Source organism: Lepisosteus oculatus, chromosome 8 (assembly GCF_040954835.1).
Source record: "Lepisosteus oculatus isolate fLepOcu1 chromosome 8, fLepOcu1.hap2, whole genome shotgun sequence".
NCBI classification, from domain to species: Eukaryota; Metazoa; Chordata; class Actinopteri; order Semionotiformes; family Lepisosteidae; genus Lepisosteus; species Lepisosteus oculatus.
In genome coordinates, this window is record NC_090703.1 from 15,515,277 (window position 1) to 15,532,068 (window position 16,792).

General features: G+C 35.6%; 1 protein-coding gene across 2 annotated transcripts in view; it reads right to left on the reverse strand.

The window, feature by feature from the left end:
* Positions 1 to 761: 761 nt before the first annotated feature.
* Positions 762 to 16,792, reverse strand: part of rab15 (RAB15, member RAS oncogene family) — a 31,142-nt gene continuing 15,111 nt past the window's right edge. Inside the window, exons 3-8 of one of the 2 annotated variants that reach the window (XM_015350665.2) lie at positions 16,314 to 16,374; positions 14,853 to 14,930; positions 13,657 to 13,746; positions 12,872 to 12,937; positions 9,896 to 10,058; positions 1,270 to 1,350 (exon numbers count right to left, since the gene is read on the reverse strand). In XM_015350665.2, the coding sequence (XP_015206151.1) occupies positions 9,900 to 10,058; positions 12,872 to 12,937; positions 13,657 to 13,746; positions 14,853 to 14,930; positions 16,314 to 16,374 (454 nt within the window). In that variant the 3' untranslated portion in view covers positions 1,270 to 1,350; positions 9,896 to 9,899. Of the gene's footprint in view, positions 1,351 to 2,368; positions 2,971 to 9,895; positions 10,059 to 12,871; positions 12,938 to 13,656; positions 13,747 to 14,852; positions 14,931 to 16,313; positions 16,375 to 16,792 lie in introns of those variants that run through there. The other variant, XM_006632438.3, reaches the window with a different exon arrangement.

Sequence of the window (16,792 nt, forward strand, 5' to 3'; positions counted from 1 at the left end):
CTCCCTGTAGCTGAAACCGTGTTATTCACTAATTAATTTGGTTTAATAAATATCAGTAACTTCATTATTAATGATTATAATGACAAAGCTAATATTCCCCAGATTAGATGTATTCATTTTCCAAACTAACTAAAGGGATAGGTGATTAGGTTTCAATTAAACTGCTCATGTTCCCATGGCTTCCATTCTTTACTGGAGTTGTTGAAAACAACTATCAGATTACACAGTCAAATAAAGAACTCCTGAATGTAGGTCTCATACAAATATATGTGTGTATTTTATGGGTCATTACTAACCTCCTAAAATTTGTTTTTGCTTCAGTGAGGAACTACATTCAATCATTATTATAAATTTTCTAGCTTTATTGTAAACTGTAAACTATTTGTAAAAGGAGAAAAATGTTTTAAACTCACAGACTTTCTTTAAAAAGCACATCAAAGCCCTACCCCTTCATGATAATGTGAAATGAGTATTAAATCTTGGACTCAAAGGCAATGTTAAAGTTGCCCCATGTTTTGATAAACAGAAATGTTACATTAAAGATTAATAAAAAATCTTAAAATGTTGGCTGTTGAATGTAATTGCTTTGTAAAGATACAGGCTATTATTGACCTTCTGGCTGTGTGTAATACAAATCTCAAATATTAATTTTAACCAGTAGTTGAATCACCAAATATATTATTTACACAAGGTCTTGATTGTATGTAATGGGGAGTGCGTAGTGTTCTATTATAAATTTACAATAATCCAGAGCTTGGGTTAGCTACGTTTTTTATTCAGATAAAGTGGTGTTACAGAATGGTTTCCAGCAGTAAATTCCATAGTGTTTGAATCTTTACAAGGTTTCAAGTATTCTTCCCAAGGCATTTAGAACAATACTGTCATGTAGTAAGATTCAAGTACACGAGGAAGCCAATTTTCTACTAGTCCATGTTGACGATATAAGGCCGGGGACTGACAAGCAGAGAAAACCCCTTTCTTTTTTTTCTATTTCTATTTCTATTTGGGTAGTTTCAACAGTCGTAGGATGTCAGGTTCGATGTCAATGGTTTTAAAGTTTTTGCTGTAGCGTTTGAAGGGTTCTCCTTCGGGTCCGATCAGAAACTTCTCGAAATTCCAGGAGATGTCTGTCCTGTTGATCGGGCTCCAGATGAGGAACCTGGGATCTTGGATGAAGGTAGTCGGGTCATCATCAGGGTATGGGAGTTTGTCTTTCAAATAGGCAAATACAGGGTGAGTGTCCTTCCCATTCACCTGACATTTCTCAAACATGGTGAAGTTGGGCTGGAACCCTCTTCCTGGCCGAACATGCTTCAGTGAGTTCAGGATTTCCTCATTGTGGCAGTTTTCCTGCCAAGAGGAAGGACACCTTGTGAACATTTCATTGTTCCATCTTATTAACCAGCCATCCATTTTCTAACCACTATATTAAATACAGGGCCCAGAGCCTATTCTGGCAAGCAACAGGCTGTTATTCATCACTTTAATTCAAATAATTATAAAAAGGAATAGCTGGGACTTGTTGCATGATATTACATTTCTCACCATTTGGATTTCAAAAAGGACAATTAACTGAACTCCAAAACTCGGTGCAGTTTTGAACTAGCATTGTTTTTGCAGGAGTGAGGAAGAATTCCTGATGCTTTCCCTGTATGGACATTATTATTATGAATGGTTAATGTTGATAATATTAACATTGACAACATTTTCAGACTGTTGTTCTTTCAAATCTGTTCTTACCATTTTTGACCACTTTCAAAGGTTTACAAATAGTTTATAAATATGGTTAAGAATCTTCACAAATTCCAATAACCTGTTTTTTAGTAAATGATTCTCTGATTAATTTATGGAAGAAAATTCGTATATTGCACATATTTAATAATAATAATAAAAAATTTTTTTACCATGGTGTATTTTATCTTTCTAAATGCTCAAATTGCACTTTTCACTTTTGATAGCACTTATACTGTTGAAATTGTATGAATCTTTATTTCATTATTAAATGTAAATGGTTTCACATGAGTTATGGCTATTACTTCCCTTTATTCATTCTTGAATTACATGATTAAATGACAAGAAACACACAAGGAAAACCCAGCACGCAATGCAAAACGATACATAAAAATAACCTTTGACATCTCCCAAAGAGATGTTGCCTGGATTACAGGCCCTTCTTCAATCCTTGTTTTTCTTATAGCAGATATATTCTTCCTGTTTTAAGAAAAATCATGCAGTTTCAGTATTTTCCGTTTCTCTCCAACTTTAAATACTGACCCCTGTAGAAGAACTATGTTCCCATACAGTTACAGTATGTGGAAACCTGTAATCAACAACATCTGGACCCTTAGTCACAGAATGTCTCACCAACCTGGTATCCAAACTGATTGCAGGGAAAGCCCAGCACCACCAGCCGATGAGGATATCTGCTCTGGAGGTCATTCAGATGGGTGTAATCCCTGGTGGTTGTTCCTCAGAGAGACGCCACATTCTCTATCAGGACCACCCTGCCTCTAAAGACGTTGAAATCCACGATCTCTCCCTCCAGTGTCTTGGCGGTGAGGTCATAGAAGGTCTTTGCAATGTAAGCCATCCTTTCAGCTGGGCATGGAAACTCTAGAATGCTATTCTCTGAGAAAATCTGTCTTGTTTAAATCCTTCTGCAGGTGATCACCTGACTTCAGGTACACAAGGTCCTTGTTTGGTTTCAAATGACCATTGCAGAAATCCGATATGAAACCGGTCACTGAACCTCCTGAATGGCCAATAGAAGGAAGTGGGGTGACTTCAATTTCGCTAAATCATCACTACTTTGAAGTTAAAAAGAAATATTTAAAAACCACACCAACTCTAATGTTCTAGAATGTCCCATGAACATGTGTTGCTGGTCACAGTTTGGGGAATGATTTTAAGAACAATTTTCACAGCAAAGGTATAAAACAGAAACGTTGCAGGATTTCAACACAGATTTGTGCTGTGTTATTATTAGAGCTTTTCAAACAAAAAATCTGAAAACCTTTTTGAGCCTAAATGTTTACCGTAATGTACTTTTAAGACATTAGTTGTAGCTGTTTGGTTTCAATCAAAGCAGTACTAGTGAGGTTTTATTCATAGTTCTACATTATTTAAAGTTATCTTTACATTTCTGTATGAAGACACCACACTTTTTTTTGGCTAGTTTCTTTTAATAATACAATAAAAATCCCAGTATGTGTAAACACTTAATATCATTATTAAACTAAATATCAAAATAGCAACAACAAACTGTTTTATGGATATTTTACGTATGTCAGGAAGAAACTGCTCAGACCCTTTAACACAGGACATAAGACAGGACTCAATCATCATTAACTGTTTAAGGCACGTGTGGTAAAAGTTTGTGAGCTCTGTTTGTTTGTCAGTTTAACAGTTTGCAAAGCATTTCCCATTCCATACTATGCATTTCCTTCAGTTATATTACAGAAACACAAACAAATATATTTTGTGGTAGTGCAGGTGGGTCAGTTGGGTCAGGCTCACACCTGAATAAGGCTCCACGGCTGAAACATTGTGTTTTCTCTCTTCTTTTTTTCAGCATGGAATAAACCTATTACTTGTTCAAATATATTTTGAACTCTTTAAATCGTCAGGTGGAAAATAACTTGACTACACAAAACTAGGATGAACAAAGTTCTGAGAGTGAGATACAGCTTCTTTGTTACATTTATTACTGTAAATCACATACAGTAGATGTGTTATGGGAATGCAAGGGGATTTGGCAATTGTATGTGTGACTAACTGTAATTACTACAAAGCTAGCAAACCATCATAATTGGGCATGATTTTTGCCTTCTATTGGGTCCCACTGGGTTGGTTTCAAGATGATTATACAGTGCATTCAGAGGTGAATCTGCTGTTATACATTATTATGGAGGAGATAAATGGTGAATAATTTTTATACCACAAATGATTATACAGTGTACTCTGCATTCTCCGGTTCCTGACCTCATTTCTTTTTGTTCCAAGTGGTACAAAGCCATGAGTTTTTTTTTGTTCTTGTCGGCAAGATTAAAAGTCTTATTATACAGGTTAGCAGATAAAATCATTGATAAAATACATCACACAAAAATATATTTCTGACATCTCTGGATCTCTCCTTTAGATCAGGCACTTGCTTTGTACATCATATACCTTGGGCTGTGCAGTAATTCAATGACAGGTATCAGTTTCTTTGTTATAAAACATTCATTCTTTCAGAGAACTGTGCTGTTCTCCTCAGATGATGTGTTAAAAAATGCATGAGCACAGGGAACAGACTATATCCACAAAATACTTTCTACACCAAGGTGTCTCATATAATTACTCTCAAGGCTTTTTTTAGATGTTTATACATACCAGAATAAAGATGTTTAGAGCTGGCCAGAATCATGCAATGCAGATTGTGATTATTGGATACAGAAATTACAATGACTGTTTACTTCCAGCTGTTTCAAAAATGTGCTTGCTCAACAAACATTTAAATAAGACTATTGCCACTAGCAGTGAAACACTGGCAAAAAATAGCATCATTTTAATATTGGGTCAGATTTTCTATTTTAAATGCTACTAGATTACGCCTCTTAAGGAAGAGGAAATGTTGCATAAAAGTTACATATAGAACAGTAAATAGCAACATTGAAGTACTGCACAGAAGTACTATAGAAGTACTGAAGGCACATTGTTTTTGGGGGAAGCAGCAGTATACTGTAACTCATATGAACAAGTAGGAAGCCCTATCGTTTTTTTCTCAGAGGCTTGTTAACCCATGATAATTGTAGCACATCCACAGCTGAGGTGACTTTTAAGAAGGGATGAAAGAAGCAATAACTTTTAAAGAACAGGAACTAAGACCAATTCCTGATCTTGACCCCTCTGATAGTGTGAAAATGAAAGCAGTACTGATTTTGAGGTTCATACTAGCAAAAGCACACTTGATTGTCTGTGATTTTGGTTTAAGTGATATTTGATGTATACAGTTTGAGCATCTATATCTATACACAGTACTCTACAAGCCCATAGTTTTTATCTTGTTTTTTGTGTTTTATTTCTTTTTGGTCATTGTGATGTTAGGCTGCCCATTTTCCATTGCAGTTTAGTGAAAAAAAAATTCAAAGATGGAATTGACTGGCTCTGGACTAAACAGAAGTCCACTATTAGCCCCATATCCTAGTGTTGAAGTCAGAGTATTCAAAGTTCTCTTTAAATCAGCAGCACCTGAAGAGCTGGGTGTAGCTGATAGACTCCAGCTCAAGTTAAGAAAGTAACCAGTTGGTTTAGCCTGTTAAGAGCAGAATTGGAATGAAACACACACCAGCCCTCCAGGACCAGGACAACCATACATACTTCTGAAATTTGTAAACTGAAGGTGGAGGCAAAGATAATAGAGTGAAAACAGAGTAATAATACTTAAAACAAACTTTAATATAGTACTGTACCTGTCTTTGGCAGACATGTCTGTCAGTAATATAGTTGTAAAGCACAAACTGTATAAAGTATGCTGTATAAAGTTTTGAACAGCAATGACCTCTGGTGGTCAAAAATATCAGAGTACATTCATACAACTCTCTTTGCAAAGTTTCCTTTTGGATCTCCGTCTTGGCTCTTGAAAAGGTATCGAGTCCCTGGTTCATAAAAACTGCATCAAGTTTATCAGAACTATACAGCTCTTACTATTCCTCTAACAGAAATTTGCTAAAAATGCAATGACAGTTCACATGGTCCAGGTTTCAGTGGAGAATGTAAATAGTAAATGTTCTAAATAAAAAGCACCACACAAGGTGCAAAGTCCAAAACTAACTTCTTTGCATCAAATTATTTGAAGGTTATTAAATAATGCCTTAAATAATACAAGCAAATAATTAATACAATCATATAACCTGACAACTGGAGGAATGCGACAACTTACTCATTTATATTTAATTAATGCTTATCTTGCAACAGCAAACAAAAATACCGTATATAAAATTAACTAGGATGACTGAAAGAGGTCTGATATAACATTTCAGCTTCAGGTATGTTAATATTATAATGCAAAGCTAGACTCTAGCTGAAATTGACACTTATTAGAATTACCGTTTAGAAGCCATGATTGAACTTGTATTTAAATGCATAGAATTTACTGAATTTGTATTTAGATTTTAGTGCACTGGTACTACAAACTGGTAAATAAGGATTACCACACCACATGAACATGCATGATCATTCATCAATAATGGCCTCGAGGTCCAGTACAGTGAGGGGGTTTGAGGTGTTGCAGCACAGTTCCAGGGAATAGGTCCTGCCATGGGAATCTTTTGAAGTTTCAGGTTATACTTCATCACATAACTGAGTAGGCTGAATTGGCTATGAGAAATTACCTTATGGCTGTGTGCTCTTAGATCAGTCTAAATCCTGTGCTTTCAAGAAAGGCTCCATCCTTCTGTAGAAAATGATACTTCCCAGCACCAGTTTAAGAGCAGCTTTTGGAAAATGGATAAGTGTATGAATATGTGATAGGAACTCCATTTGTCTGAAGAGTGATTAATTTCTCTTACATGTCATCAAAACAAAAACAGAAGATGGAGATTAATTATAGGGACACACTTATAAAGGTAAATATACACATATTGATTACAAAGGGCAGGCCACCATACCAATATCCCTCAGTGTTCAATTCAACAGATTTTGGAGGCTGAACAAGGTAAGGTCTGGACAAAACTAGGGTAGGAGACACCTAATAAAAATCAGGTTGCTGTAGGTGGTGTATTTGTACCAGTAGGTGGCACTCTTCCCTCTATTTAAAAATTCCAAAACCAATGCACCTGTTTGGCCACAGGGGATACTGTGTTATATGAGGTTCTATCCTTCAGATGAAACACTAATCCAAGATCTTGACTACATAGCTGTGCTAAGGAGACTAATTAGAAGAGCAGTCATTCTTCAATGGCTTACCTTGGGCATACCTTTATTTAACCCTTAATTCATCTAGTCAAGTATTTCCTCAGTTTTCCACATGATGTACTGTATAGTGAGGTTGCTGGCACACAACAGCTGCTGTTGGTCACTTAGGTAGGTGTTGCACTTCTGTTATAGATGAAGAGGGTTCCCTTCCATATTTAAGGGCTTTGGGATAACAATGTGGTATATCAATGCAAGGTATTATTGTTGACATAACAAACACATTTTGTAACTTCAATTCATCTTAAACAACTACATATACATATTACTATGTCAGTTGTAAAGTGACCAATGAAGTTCTCAACTAATTTCTCAAAACATGGACAACAAGATTAATTTAGCTGTCCTCAATTCATCAAAGCAGGGGTTCATAACTGGTTAAGGCTTCAGTCCACCATGCTCTCACTGCATTCACAATCATGACAGACGTTCATGCATTGTCCACAACCACAGAACCTGAATGGCCATTTAGTAGTGTACTGTATGAGGGATTCATTATGCCAACGATAGCCCAATTAGTCATATTTCATGTTCTTTAATTGTAAGAATTTCACAGTCTTCAACATGTCCTTTACAGACTGATGAATAAGTAAACCTGTATAATATGCTCAAATATATTTTCTGTTACTGTATGTAGTCCACATGTGATTTTTTACCCTTTTCCTTTTTCACAATACACACAACAAATTGGTTACATACAAATTCTTTACAATAAAGCAATGTTGTTTGTTTAGATTTGTTCTAAATGTTGCAAAACAGACACCTTTTGAACATAACCATAGTGAAATATTTATTTGGATGTGTATATTTTTAAATTGCGGCAAATAATGCATCTATGAAGATTATATCATAATCTCAAATGCATTTTTATATTTTCACAAATACCAAGATAAAATCCAACAGTATTTATAAACTGAGCACTTTTATCAGAAATGAGCTGTAAGAACACAGAAATACATTTTCTACAGTATAACCAGGGTTTCCATTCAACAATACACACTCTTATATAGATGGAATTAATCTAATAATAATCAATTCTTTACCAGCATAAAATACTAGGATGAACTGGTTCAAAAAGAGAATTTTTTGGCCTTCGTGTTAGATGTCAAAGTTATAGTTATATAGGTAAATGCACCCTTTATATCCATCAGAAATGAATGAAAAAAAAATCACAAAACATGATTCTAGGTGCTGCAATTTTGTGATACTGTGAAAAGAATACTTTAAAAAATGTCTGTCTTATAGGAGGCTACAACAAGAATGTAATGGCATCCCTCACATGTGCCAAGATTAAATATGATCATTTAAAAAAAGTGAATATTTTGAACTTTTGGACCCAAAAATGTTTTGAAATCTAAATATTTATTCAATGTTTTATAAATAAGACACAGCTAATAAAATAAGTATGCAACAATGAATACATATACAATTTCACCTTTTTACATCCATACAATTTCCAGAAGTATTTCTGCTAGAAACATTACAAATTTTTAGAAAATGTTGCAAATTGTGTGGTAATAATAGTTTATTTCAAGCAAACACCAAAATAAAGGATTGTGTAGCCTCCCCCCACGTTTAACTGCCTTGAGATAAAAGAACATAATTTCCTTTGAAATCTTCAATGCTGTTAACTGATTCAGAAGTTACTTTTACATGCAGTTTTATTTAGGGTAATTTCAGTATTTCTTAACACTATCCATTGAACTGATTGTTCCACTGCCGACACCCATGATTACAATGGAGAATTGAGCTTTAGCTCAGTTGTCCGAAGGGTAATATACTTAGATAACTTTTAAACAGATTTACAGTGGCATGACCAGACACCTCATAAGATGGCTTTCATTGTGAACATAACATATTCAGAAGACATAAATTGGAAAAGGACACAGAGTTAATGCTATCAGCTAGTCCACTGAATCATAGAACACTTTAACACAGTTAAGATCTTAAACAGTGAAACTGATTCCAATACAAAGGAATAGATAGACAAAACAGAAGGCTGGAGTTATGATAAAACAGGAGGAGGATACGGTATGCTTCTCCAGAAGGACATTTGAAGCAGTCGTCCCTTCATTTCAAAGGTCTTAGAAAATCTGATCTTTGCAAAATTTCCATGTTCTTGGAAGTTAGTAAAAAAAGACAAAAATCAACTATAAAGTTACTTCATACATTTCACTTGCATTCTGACACTTCAATCCATGCATCCAATACAGAGCTGGTGGAGAGCCGTTGTCCATTCTACCAAGCAATGGACACAAGGCAGGATACAACCTGGATGGGATGCCAGTCCATCTCAGGGCACACACAGTCATGAACACACATATACAGTACTCACACCAAGGCCATTTTTCCCAGAAGCCAATTAATTAATCTTTGGACTGTGGGAGGAAACAGGAGTGCCCAGAGGAAATCCACACAAACATAGGAAGAACATACGAACTCCACACTAAGAGCACCTCAGGAATTGAACCCAGGGTCCCAGTGCTGTAAGGTAGCAATGCTAACAACTGTGCCGCCCCATTCTGACACTTAACACAGTGCAATTTTATTTTTAACATTGTGTGCTGCTCTAGCTTATTCTTGTGTACACCTAGAACTTGAGAACATTTTCTACAGCAGAGAAGTGGTGCCCTCTAGTGGCTAAATCTGCAAACTGTGGGACTGCATTATTAGGCAAATATTTTATCATTCCATCTACAGATAGGTCACAGTGGTTAGAATTATAACTTACAAGCAAGGAAATGTGTGAAGTAAATGTATACTGTAAAATAATAGAGAAAAGGAGCGATACATGAGTAAGGCAGAACATAAAAATGAAGCATGTAATTCTTTGAACAAAAATCACAAATTATGACTGAATAAAATGTAGATGTTTTTTCTAAATATACACCTCTTTACAGCAGTTGCAGCAAGTAAGATCAACTCAGGGCATTTGTTTGTTTACCTTCCTAACACCAGCATGCTTTTTGAGAGTTAACACTTCTGTCCCTCTTGTTGTCATCATCTTCTAAGTCAGCAATATAGAGTTCATCGTTGATGGAGGCCCTCAATCCATCAAGCTCTTTCTTGTGGGCCTGCAGAACTAGCTCTGTTAATCGTGTGAAGGACTGTTGGAAATAGAAAAAAAGATTGATCATCAAATGCAAGTCTCACATTTTAACACTAAAAAGGTTACCCGCGTCCTAGCTCCCATGTAGATAAAAAACATTCACTAGTGTTCCACACAATAAGGACACATGGAAAAGTCCTGCATAAGTCTGGGGTCAATATTCTTTGGGACTGTCTTTGAAATAGGTCCCACAGGATCTTCCCTGTGGAAGTCCTGGAGCTGCCTGCTGGAGACTTTTGATAATATAAGCCCAAGCATGTTTTTTGTAAAAGTTAGGTAATAACGACTGAGCAAGTATGCCGATGGATCTTTTAATGTTATAAATGTAAAAAAGTGCAGGAGAAACAACTTATTTAATACATTTGGGGACTTAGAATGGCAAGCTACATAGGAGCTCTCTGACCCCCTTCTGAGGAAGGTCCATGAACAAATGTCTACTCTTCACATAAAAAAGTTCAAGTCCCTGTTAGATCCATCCCGGTTTCTAAGGAGGAGGCATTAAGAGGACTAGAGAGCATGGGAGTCCCTCCGTATCACACAGGTTACCTCTCCCCCAGCAATGCTCTCTCTCATACAGCGGTGAGGAGGAGAGGGGTAAATCCTTTTCCATACAGTTTTCACTTGTGTCCTCTGGTTCTGAAGAAGTCCAGTGCAGTGACTATTAATACCTAAATAATTATCTCATTTAGACAGTCAGAGTATTGACAATCCTTTGAGTCTGAGAATGTACCTGGTCCCTCTTCCATGGAGTGATTCCAGAGCAGCAACAGCTCTACTGTACAGTGGTGACCAAAAGTGTTGCAAATTTGACTTAATTACTAATAATACTGGAATCTAAATCATGGATATAAATTAAGAACAGCTGTGGTCCTAACACCAAGATCCTTGAGACACTGCACTAATTATATCACCCCAGTCTGAGCATCTGAACCTGTTCACCAACGTATTCCTAATCCAACTGCATGCACTACCTTGGATGTCTACTGAATGATAATGAATTGGTGTTTTTTTAACTTATACCATATTCTATGACTGTTTGGCTATTTCTCATTCCTTGCTCAAAGAAATTTAACAAGTTCATGAAGCAAGACCATTTTAGCAGTCACCCAAAATCCCGTTGTCATACAGATTATCCTGTAGTGTCACAGAAATTATGGTTTCTGTAACCTTATAAATAACATTAATTAGATATATTTGTCAAAAATTACTTGGTTCAGTTTTTTTGCCCTCTTAGTGAATAGTTACATATTTCCTTTTCTTGTCTAAACGTTTCCCATTATTATCTCTGAGACACTGTTTTATCCACTTCTCTTGCTGTGGCAATACTGAAAAATGTTTACAATTGAGCCTCTGTTGCAATATTCATCTCTCCCTGCATTATAACCTTCAGATGTCATCACTGAACACACATTTCCCATTTTCATCTTCAAACCAATTTACTTCATTCTTCATTGTTGTTTTGCTATTCTAATGCCAAAAGAACCTGCCCTTGCAATTCATTCTATTTCTTTAATTGGAAAAAAAATATTGTTGTTTTTTTTGGAACAAGTAATAAGTTTATTCCATGCTGAAAAGAGAAGAAAGAAAACACAACATTGTGTTTTCTTTCTTCTCTTTTCAGCATGAAATAAACCTATTACTTGATCCTTTGCAGCCTGTGATGCAGCAACCCATCTGAACTACTGTACTTATGTTATTTTTTGCTCCTTTTATATTTAACCCATTTTATAAAGTGCTTTCTTTCTATTTTTTCATGAGTGGGTTATGACTGGACTACAGATTTTTTTGTTCATTTACTTATGGGATTAATCTGTTGTGTGCTTCAAGCTGAATCTCCTTAAAATGCTGCTACAGTATCTATTATTCACTGAATCACTAACTGTCCTTTTACTTACTTTCCTAAACATTTGTCTCATTTCTTCATAGTCTGCTTTCCATAAAATCTAATCTTGTATCTATGAGTACAATTTCAAACTCTACTTAAAGAATACACCATCACAGTTTTCGAATGGTTCTCTCACATCTGTTTTTCTAGGTCTACTTAGATCATTAGAAAAGACTAGATCAACGCAGGCATTCCCTCTATGAGGTGCTCTGAAAAACATAAGAAAGCAGTCACTAACTATCTAGCATTTTCATTTCAGTTGCTGATACTTTATATTTTCCTGATTTAAGGTGTACGAGGACAAATAATATCTCCCACGAAAATTATTTATATCTTTACATATATGTTTCTCATTTCATTATTAAAGAAAGCATTAGAATTAATATCTGAATTGGGTTGCCTGTGGAAGGCTCCTAAGACTATGCAATTTGAACATGTTTTGTAAGTCTGACCCATATAATTTCAGAGACACATGACCCATTTGGATTAGCTTCATTTGCCTGATTGCTCTTTGTGATGTACAGTGCTTCACCCCATCTATTAATTCTTTACAGTCTCTCCAGGATGCCAAGTACCCATTAACACTGTATATTTCATCATCACTCTCCATTTGCCATGTTTCAGTGATTCCAATTAAATGATAATAGCATGCTAATGCAGTAGCTTTATCTTCTGTATGTTGCTCCTAGTGCTCTTGGCATTTAGGTATGAGCACTTAATCACCTGGTCCTTTGATGTTTTCGCCTAAAGTCTCTTTTGACTCAATTCTCTATGTAATTCTCTGGCAGTTTTTCTTTGGATTCTCTCCCCTTCCATTAAAGTTGCTTCTTACAGAACTGCAGTTTGAGACTGTGTTTGATAAACAATTCTTTTATACACAGTATACTTAGAGTAAAAGGTTGCAAATGAACAATGTTTTTTCTTACTTCCTTAATATTATGATTAGTACAGGCACTTGTCTCAAAGAAGTCCATTCCATATGTCTTGGCAAGCTGTAAAAATAAGAATTAAAATAATTAATAATGTGGAACCTTTCATATGTGGTACTGAGTACTGGTAACTGATCCAAATTTCAGTATCATAATAGTTACTGAGTAACTGATCAAAATAGTATCATAACAGTTATTTTGAAATGGAAGAGAAGGACCATTCCTAATTTATTTTAACGATTTAAATTTAAATTAAAAGCCATATTCCTATTTCTTTTATGTAATACTTGCAGTGTGTCCTGTTCATCTCTCACTGGTTGTTGACCAAGCTGACCAGAACAAAATGATGAGGTGCCCAGAAAAGATATTTCTTTCCTATAGGATCTTTGGGTTTTTGACAGAAATGTTATTGCTAAAATTCACATGTAGTAATAACTTAACAACTTTACTCCTGTGGGTACTCGGTTCCAATTTACACAGAATGTTCTTTTGTAACTTCACAATCTGACATGCATCCATAGATATTTTTATAAATATAAAATTTAGTATTGTTAATCAAGTGATGCAAAGTAATCTGCTTTTATGCCTTATAAGCACAGAACTGTATACCATGAGGTACTGGAAATTCAACAAATCAATAGTACTAATCACATCTTAAATGCCTCTTAGCATATACACAGTTAGTCATACCTGATAGTCCAAATGTATAAAAGATGTTCAAGTCGTAAAAGTGTTTTTGATTTTTGTTTCTTAATGAATAGAATCAAAATATTATATCTGACCTTGTTTCCCTGCTCTGTGGCCACCTGTCTTTTGTCTTCCTCATCAGATTTGTTTCCAACAAGGATCTTCTGAACTTTCTCTGGAGCATACTGAAATAAGACAGGGTTAAGCAAAAGTGTCTCATTTACCATGCAAATAATCTAAAACACTGACCCTTTTAGATCTGAGCGAAACCACCACCTGTGGTACCTGTTGTTATTCATGATAATAAACAAAAAAACGTATTATAACTACACTAGATACCTGTTGTGGCTACAGGAAGGGTACTCTTGCTGACAGCTGGTTAATTGATACTAGTTTTCACTCATTTGATTTCTCATTAATATAGAGTAGCTCTTGTAGATGTGTGTTTAAATCAACTCTCAGTCCCATTAAAAGACAGGACATGTGAACTTCTCAGTCTGAAAGCGATCTCTGCTCAGTTCAATTTGTAGTATAATTTATTTTGTAAAGAGGAAATTAATAAAATTGTATGTTTGCTAAAGAGACAAATATTTCGGTTGATAAAGGAAACTGACGGTGTTAAACACATATGAAAAAAAATTAGAAGTGGGAGCCTTGTCACACTCATTGTTGGGTAGAAGAACAAGCACTATTTTTAATCAATAATGAAAACTTTGGCTCAACTTGTATAGTTGTGGTGTACACTAGTCTACACTCCCTCTCCAAATGAGTTTTACCTTGTATGAAGTGGTTAGAGGGCAGCTGAGGTTAAGTATAGTGCTCAAGGGGGCTAATTTAGCCTGAAGAGCTACTGTATATACTGTACAGTAACAGCAATCTCTATTGGCACTGATTGGTAAATGGAGAAAAATAAGAAACACAATAACATGATTGTGCACTCCTTTTAGCATGCTAGGGCTTCAGTTAAGGATAATTCAATTTAATCGCAAATTATTTCTGGATAATGGTGTACCTGAAGTTCATAAAAACTTTCATTACACCATTGTTTGTTGTTCTGTTTTAAAAAATAATATGTGTGGATTGATATGTGAATGAAACTCAATGAAAAAAAAATGTGTTGCATATAGCTATATTGTACAGTATTCCATATACTAACTACACTGGAATACACTGTATTAATGTGAAGAAAATATGTTGTAAATTTCAGGAAAGGTAGGACAGACAGATAGGTGGACACACATACTGTACAGACAGACAGGCATCAGCAGCACAGCAGAAATTAAGACCTCACCTCATCAACATCGCTAACCCACTTCATGATATGTTGAAAGGAGCGCTCGCTTGTGATATCGTACACTAAAAAGATCCCCTGGCAAATCAAGAATAAAATCATTAACTGAACAATCATGCTGCTCTAGACACAATAGAAGCATTTCAGTATCAGCGTCTTACTGATGACATTTAGAGTAGAGTTGACAAGAAACCAAGACGTTGTCCTCACTGACTGCAATTCGACAGCAATGGCTTAAATTGAACCTTTTCCAATTAGGGTGCTCGAGGATCACAGTCCAGCAGGTCTGATGGGGCTCTAGCAAACTGTAAGCTCAATCAGGCAATTGCGATTTCGATTTCAAAGGTGACGGAACCCTACTGGAACTAAAAAGGTCAGAGCAGCAGCTCTCAGTGTATGGCGCCACGGGAAAGAAAACTGTTGTGTTATCAAATATTTTTAAGGTGAAACGTGTCATCACTCCAACCTGACTTCCAATTTTGAAGTAAGAAAATCAGCACCAGCCCTCTTATGAACGTATTTATGTATATATGTATATAAATACATTCATGAACATGCACTGATGCAACGGTTTCTGCAACAGTGTTTTGCACTGTTTTGCAAATGTAGTTGTGAAGGTACCGAAAACGAATTTCTAATAATTAAAGTTAAATGACCAAAGTTTATTAAGCGCAGTTATCTCTTATGTTCAATTTCCGTTCTATCATAACAGTGTCAAATAATTACTATGCGGTGGTCCTCGGAAAGCTTGCAAACTAACAAATTAACATGCGGCCTGCAGACTCAGAAAGGTTGGGATCTGATCTAGATTCCATCTCATTTTAATTAGTGCCATGGCATCTATGTTAAACGGATCATAGCAACCACGGTGCCAAGCAAGAAAGGTTTCATTGTATATTTGATGTCCTACGTGTTTCAAACAAATCACCTAGCTTCCATTAATGACAAGCTGTTTTTTAAAAAGTTATTTTGGGTCTCGGTCACTGCTGCAAAAGGAAAGACGCATGTGACTTCGCTCTGCATGTCAAAATTGTTTGCTGTTCGCTGCCTCACAGAGCTGGCAAATGCAACAGTATCCTTGGTTTCCTGGACTCTAAGAATGTTAGATATACATTTATATGTAATTGCCTTATTATTTCAATATTTCTTCATTATTACACATAATGTTCATTAATCAGAATTGAACAGCAACGTTGAATGTAAAAGATAAAAAGCAGCAATTAATTAAGGCTATAAAGTATTACATGTTTCGACGTTCGCACAAATGCTAGCAAGAACATAAAACAGCGCAGCAAAAGGTCTACCTATAAGTTTACATCATGTAACGATCTTTATTTTCTTTCCTCAAAACTTGGCATTCAGATTTTTTTCTGCCAATTATAATGCTTATGGCCCTAATTATAAAAAAGACTTGTAGTTCCACCTTCGTGGTCATTACTCGCATGACCCCAATGAAATCACCTGTGCTCTCCTATAATACTGTTTGGTGATAGTCTGGTAGCGCTCTTGTCCAGCAGTGTCCCTGTAAGAGACACAAAGCTTAATGTCAGGCTGATTCAATAACAAGCCATACAACAGCCTAGTGTGTGAGGTTTTTGGGGTGTTGGCCTTGGTTTTGCTGCTACCCAAGAAGGAGATTCCCCAGGACAGCACACACCATTAAATGTCACAGAGTGATTATTCAGCCCTAAGGAAATATATTGTACAATATTTTATTACCCATATTGCTGTTGACTAATAAAGATGGAAGATACAAAAAAGAGTTAAGTAAGAAAACACAAGAGATTTTAATAAAAGATGAGTTTTTCAAAAAAATACTGAGTAAGATTGTGCTCGAAAGAAGATGCTTTAAATAATTATTAAATAATTAACAGTTAATACAAACAAAAAACAGCCACTAAATGATATTAAAGGGTACAATTTAGGTTTTAATCTAATTT